The following is a 5,921-nucleotide window of genomic DNA, read 5'->3' on the forward strand; positions in this document are numbered from 1 at the left end:
AATATAATTCTCACCATGGAGCAGGAAGGAGGGAGGCATAGGAAGAGGAGGGAGAAGAAGGAAGAGGAGGAGGAGGAGGAGGGGAAAGAAGAAGTGGAGGAGGAGAGGGAGGAAAAAGAAGAAGAAGAAGAAGAAGAAGAAGAACAACAACAACAACAACAAGAGGAGGAGGAAGAAGAGAAGAAAGAGGAGGAAGAAGAGAAGGAAGAGGAAGAGGAGGAAGAAGAGAAGGGAGAGGAAGAGGAGGAGGATTAGGAAGAGGAAGAAGAAGAAGAAAAGGGAGGAGGAGAAGGAGGAGGAGGAGGAGGAGGAGAAAGAGGAGGAGGAGGAGGAGGAGGAGGAGGAGGAGGAGGAGAAGAAGAAGAAGAAGAAGAAGAAGAAGAAGAAGAAAAAGAAGAAGAAGAAGAAGGAAAAAGCGATGCATGGGAGAGAGGAGAGATTAAGAAGAATGAAATAAAGGACTGAAAACAAAGAAAAAATACGGCCAAACACTGCAAATGACAACAGGTCTTCAATAACCATAACATCCAACGGGTGCTTTGGTTATGCTAAGTGAATTGAAAAGAAAGGAAGAAAAAAAACAGATAGGCGCTAAGAACGAGATGGTGACGAAATTAAAGGAGACTCTGACACCAACCCCAATATCTCTCAAGCTTGCAATATTGCAGCGTGAGAAGTGGGAAGCTCCAACCCCCCCTCCCCCTCCCCCCTCCGTCCCTTCACTCAACGAGATATGTGCGAGCGGAGTGAAGAAAGCGCTTCTGGGAGTGATTATGCGCCTTGGAGGGGGGGGGAGGATGGGAGGAGGGAAGAGAGAGGATGGGGATAGGGAGGGGGAGGAAGAGGGAGGAGAAGAGGATGGGGATAGGGAGGGGGAGGAAGAGGGAGAAGAAGAGGATGGGGATAGGGAGGGGGAGGAGGAGAAGAGGATGGAGGTAGGGAGGAGTGGATGATGAAGAGGAAGGAAGGATAATAGGGGGAGGAAAGGAGTATGGGAAGAGGAAGAGTAGTAGGGGAGAAGGGGAGATGAGGATGGAGGGAGGAGGAAGAGGAAAGGAGAGGGAGGTGAATAGGATGAAGGATGGAGAGATGAGTAGAGACATTGGAGGAGGAGAAAAAGAAGTAGGAGGAGGAAGAAGAGAAGTAGGAGGAGGAGGAAGAGAAGTAGGAGGAGGAGGAAGAGAATGAGGAAGAAGAGAAGAAAGAGAAGGAGGATGAGGAGGATAAGAAGAAGAACAAGGAGGAGGAAAGAAAGAGGGAGAAGAGGAAAGGGAAAGGGGGAGGGAGGGCTCCATGACGGCTCGAACGCCTGCACTTTCTCCTCGCCGCTGTCATCTCCGTCTATGACACTTGCCTCTTTACGAGCTGCTTTCTGGAGATTTAAATACTTTGGCCCTTAGTACTTCGAGGAAAAAAATGTTTAGTCTTTGTACTTTGTTTTTATTTGCACGAGAGGGAGAGGGAGAGGGAGAGAGCGAAAGCGAGAGGGAGAGGGAGAGGGAGAGGGAGAGGGAGAGAGAGCGAGAGCGAGAGAGAGAGAGAGAGAGAGAGGGAAAGGGAGAGGGAGAGGAAGAGGGAGAGGGAGAGGGACAGGGAGAGGGAGAGGGAGAGAGCGAGAGCGAGAGCGAGAGAGACAGAGAGAGAGAGACAGAGAGAGAGAGACAGAGAGAGAGAGACAGAGAGAGAGAGACAGAGAGAGAGAGAGAGAGAGAAGAGAGAGAGAGAGAGAGAGAGAGAGAGAGAGAGAGAGAGAGAGAGAGAGAGAGAGAGAGAGAGAGAGAGAGAGAGGTTGCCACGCTGCGTTGAGACGGCAGGTGTTGTCTAGTGGGTGGAGTGTCTACCTCACCTCGGCGTCACGCTCCACTGACCCTCTCCACCCTCATCTCTCCCCTTCTCTCCCCATCTCTATCATCCCTCCATCCGTATCTCCCCAAGTTCTTTTACTCCAGCAATGAACGATCCGCTCTCCTCCTCTCCACTCCAGCGCACGAGATCTACTCTTGTTTCTCTCCGCAAGGACAGACCCATCGCCGCCGCCATTTTAGCATCGTTACCCCTCGCAACAACGGCGTGTCTCTCCGCTTTCGTTTTCTTCTCCACACGACAGAATCCGCCTGCAATACACGCTCGTATGATTTTTTTTTCTAATTCTACAGCCACATGAAACCTTGCCGAGGAGGTTTAAATGTTCATCCACTCAGAAGTTTACGACATAATCGGGCGTTATATGTGCATCGTCGCTCTCACTGCGCCCCTCGGCACTCGCTGCTGTCCCGTCCGTCATGGCGGGAAAGTGACGAACCGCCCGCGGCCATTTAAACAGATGACTTAAAGCCACGCGGGGAGGAGAAAGGCAGATGCAAGTGCGAGATTATTTTTAAGACAATCCCCTGAGCGTGGCAAGGCAATGGCATGGCGGGGCGTGACATGACATAAGCTCCCCCCGGCAGGCTCACCACACGCCCCTCCGCACGCCAGGCGGGGCTGCCCCACGCCCATCACAGTCTTCCGCGAGAGCACCTACGGGTTGGCAGAACTTCCCTAACAGGTCGGTTCTTCCTCTGCGTTGCCTGCGGCGTCCTTCAGGAGTGACAGAACCTGCAGTCCTCCCACTGGACGCCGCCCTACGCATCGCGCTGCAAATCTGCCCTCCGGAACGGTAATCGTTCCCTCCTTCACTCCCTCCCTCCCTCCCTCCCTCTCCCTCCGTGTCCCTCACCCCGCCCCTTTCCCCCAGGGTCCCCCGAGAGCGTGTAGCGTGTGAGGCGGCCCCAGCACGCGACGTCAGACCTCCTCTCTCTTCTGACCGACACCTCCTGCTCGTATTGGAGAAAGGGGGGAGAAGGGGGGGGGCGACCTCCTAGGGTAACCCCACCTCCCTCGGCACTACTTGTGCACTCAAGACTCACGCCAACACACGCTATCTAGAAACACGTTAGAAATACGTTTACTTAGTTTCCATGGTTTTATGCATGTCTTATATTTAGTAACTCTTGATAGAGGGTAGGCCTATATATATTTTTTTTATGTAAGAAACATAAAACTAAATCTAAAAGTGCGAAATGTATCCTCTGGAAGAAAAAAAAGTCGGCAAAATGATGAACCAAAAGAGAAAACAGATAATGGCCTAACGTCCAAGTTAAGCTGAGCTCGAGACTTACTTGCACACGCCGCCACACCGCGGGACGACCTCCACCTCCGCTTCACTCATGGTGGATATGAGTAACAGCTGAGTAAACACACACTGAGCTTCACACAGGACAGTTTCGCGCACACGACACAAAAATGTACACACCGGAAGAATATATACTCGGTGGGGAATGTATACACACACACAAACACACGCAGTTGGGAAAGTACACGGGAATCGAGCGCGCCCGAGCGGGAAATACGCGCGGACGCCAAGTAAATGCAGTCGACACACGAATCGAAACTTTTAAAAAATAACACTATCCGATTGGGCTCCGGCCGAAAACGACTGTTCCGCACCGCCTTCCTTGGTCGAAACAAAAAGGAAAAAAATACGCCGAGAGCAAGAGCAAGAGCAAGAGCAAGGAGCCAAGCAAGCACGGGCGCACGTGTGGCCTGACCAAAGTGCTGCGACCAACAGGCGGCGACGGGCTCGCATGGCCTGCCAGCGCCCGGACTTTGTTGGCGACCTTCTGAACAGTTACCTGGCGACTTGTTCCAGGCAAAAAGCGACGCCGCAGCCCCCCCCCCCTTCCACTGTTTACTCTTAGAATTCCAAAGGTGGAGGTTGGCAGCGGAACCTCGCCAGGCAACGCCGGGACTCGTGCGGGCAGCGGTTGTAGGGATGAAATGGGATTTGTCATCGTTATATAATGTTTTTTTATTTTGTATCTTAATGTTGCGTGTTTCGACTTCCTTGCCCGAATATATAATTGTTTTTCTCTCTTTTCCTCATAAATGACTGTACATCCGCAAGTATTTCTCACACCCATACCCATACGCACCGGACAACTCGCGAAAATAATCTAAATAAATAGAGAAGGATATACAATGCTCTGCCCAATCAGCTGCTTCGGTCACCAGTGAATCATTCAGCGAGGAGAGACGCCGTGGCGGAAGCGATAGTTCGTGCATCCATTATGAAATGGCCACGGGTAGGCCTATGCATTCCAGAGAAGATAAACCTGCCTATCGAGTCATGTGATGCGGTGATTCCTGTGCATCAAAGGTCACGAATTAATAAATCAGGATTTCAGAATTGTTATCCGGACTACAACGCGACCATGTATCCTGTTCTATAATACAGTTAAGTTGTATTGATGAAGGCGACGTCCAAGTAATTCTGATAAAATGTAGGAATAACACGAAGATAATTCCCCCTGTAATTCTCTTAGAAATAACCCCAAGGCCCAATCTGGCACGCGTGAATTAACCTCGACTCCACCTATAATTAGTCTCTGAAATAGATCGATCCTTGCCAAAATCACTCCCTGCCCCCCGCCCTCCTCCTGCTACCCCCTAAAAAGTGAAAAGAAGAAAAAAAGGAAATAATATCTACTCTTCTTCTCAAAAGTTACCCCGAAACATAATAATAAATAATAATAATAAATAATAATAATAACAATAATGATAATGATAATATTAATCTACTCTTCATCCCCAAAGTTACCCCTCTTAAAAAAAAAGAAAATAATAATATATATAATCTATTCTTCATCCCACTCCCCGCCCCTCCCCCCCCCCTCCCCCCAAAAAAAGGAAAAAGACACACGAAATAACCGCTCCTCTCCGTCCCAAGATAGAGCGAGTCCAGAAATACCGCCCCGGCGTACGCACTTCCGAGGGAGAGCGCCGTGAATGTCAGCGTGGGCGTCCGTCATTCTCGAAACACGCCCGGTGGTAATTTATCGATCAATACGCTATCTGTTGCCCCCCCCCCTCTCCTGCCTCTCCCTGCTTCATCCTCTCTTTCTTTCTCCTTCATTATTGTTCTTATTCCCTCCCTCCTTCCTTCCTTCTCCCGTTCCTCCTTCCTTCCTTCCTACCTGCCTATCTGTCTGCCTTCCTCTCTCCCTCCCTTCCTTACCCCCATTGCTTCCCTCTTCCCCTCCTTCCCTCCTCTCCCCACGGGGCCTGTGGCTAACCCCGCCATGCATGTTCACGCCCTTTGTAGCCATGCAACCCCGTGAAACTGCACTTTTTGCTTTTTTTGACTCTCCTTCTTTCTCCCCTCTTTTTTTTCTTCTTCCCTCCCCTGCCAGTCGTTCTTATATCTCTCCTCATCTTTCTGGATTTCCTTTCCTTTCTTTCGCTCCCCTTCCACCGTTCTATCCTCCTTTCTGCCTTCTATCTTATTCTCTCCTCCCCCTCTTTTCTTCTCCCCTTTCCCATTCTTCCCTCCCTCCCTCTCTCTCTTCTCCCTTCCATTCTTCCCTCTCTCTCTCTACCCCCCACTCCTCCCCCTCCCCCCTCCACTCCCTCTCTCCCCCCCTCCCTCCCTCTGGCCTTTAAATCCTCACTCCTCACATCTTAGAACCTAGGAGTTCACCCTCTTCATCCTCATTATCTTCCCAGGACAAAATATAAACTCGTTTCCGGGGCATTTTGAGACAAGGAAGACGCTCCCCTCCCCCCCCATCCTCCTCCTCCTTCGGAAAGTTTGAGGACAGTCGGTCAGTCGGCGCCTGAACTTTGCACAGGAAGGAGATCGCTGTGGAGGTTGTCGATTGGCGAGACCTTTCTTGTTCTCGTCTTCGTTTTCTTCTGCTTTCGTTTTCGTGGTTTTCTTCTCTTTTTTCATTTTTTGTCGTGTTTTGTTTTCCTTTCATTTTTGTTTTCTTCCTCCGTTTTGTCTATTTTCTTTCGTTATCTTCTTCTTTCGTTTTCTTCTTTATCTCTCGTTTTCTCCTTTCGTTTTCTTCTCCTTTCTCCTCCATCCCCTTCGTTTGATC

The 5,921-nt window shown here is 50.1% G+C and overlaps 1 protein-coding gene across 1 annotated transcript in view; it reads right to left on the reverse strand.

The window, feature by feature from the left end:
• Positions 1 to 4,433, reverse strand: part of LOC113830421 (uncharacterized) — a gene marked incomplete at its 3' end in the record, with an annotated part of 33,995 nt that extends 29,562 nt beyond the window's left edge. Inside the window, 1 exon segment of the mRNA XM_070138568.1 lies at positions 3,162 to 4,433. Coding sequence (XP_069994669.1) covers positions 3,162 to 3,211 — 50 coding nt within the window.
• Positions 4,434 to 5,921: the final 1,488 nt, after the last annotated feature.

The sequence above is a fragment of the Penaeus vannamei genome, chromosome 24 (assembly GCF_042767895.1).
Source record: "Penaeus vannamei isolate JL-2024 chromosome 24, ASM4276789v1, whole genome shotgun sequence".
Classification (NCBI taxonomy): domain Eukaryota; kingdom Metazoa; phylum Arthropoda; class Malacostraca; order Decapoda; family Penaeidae; genus Penaeus; species Penaeus vannamei.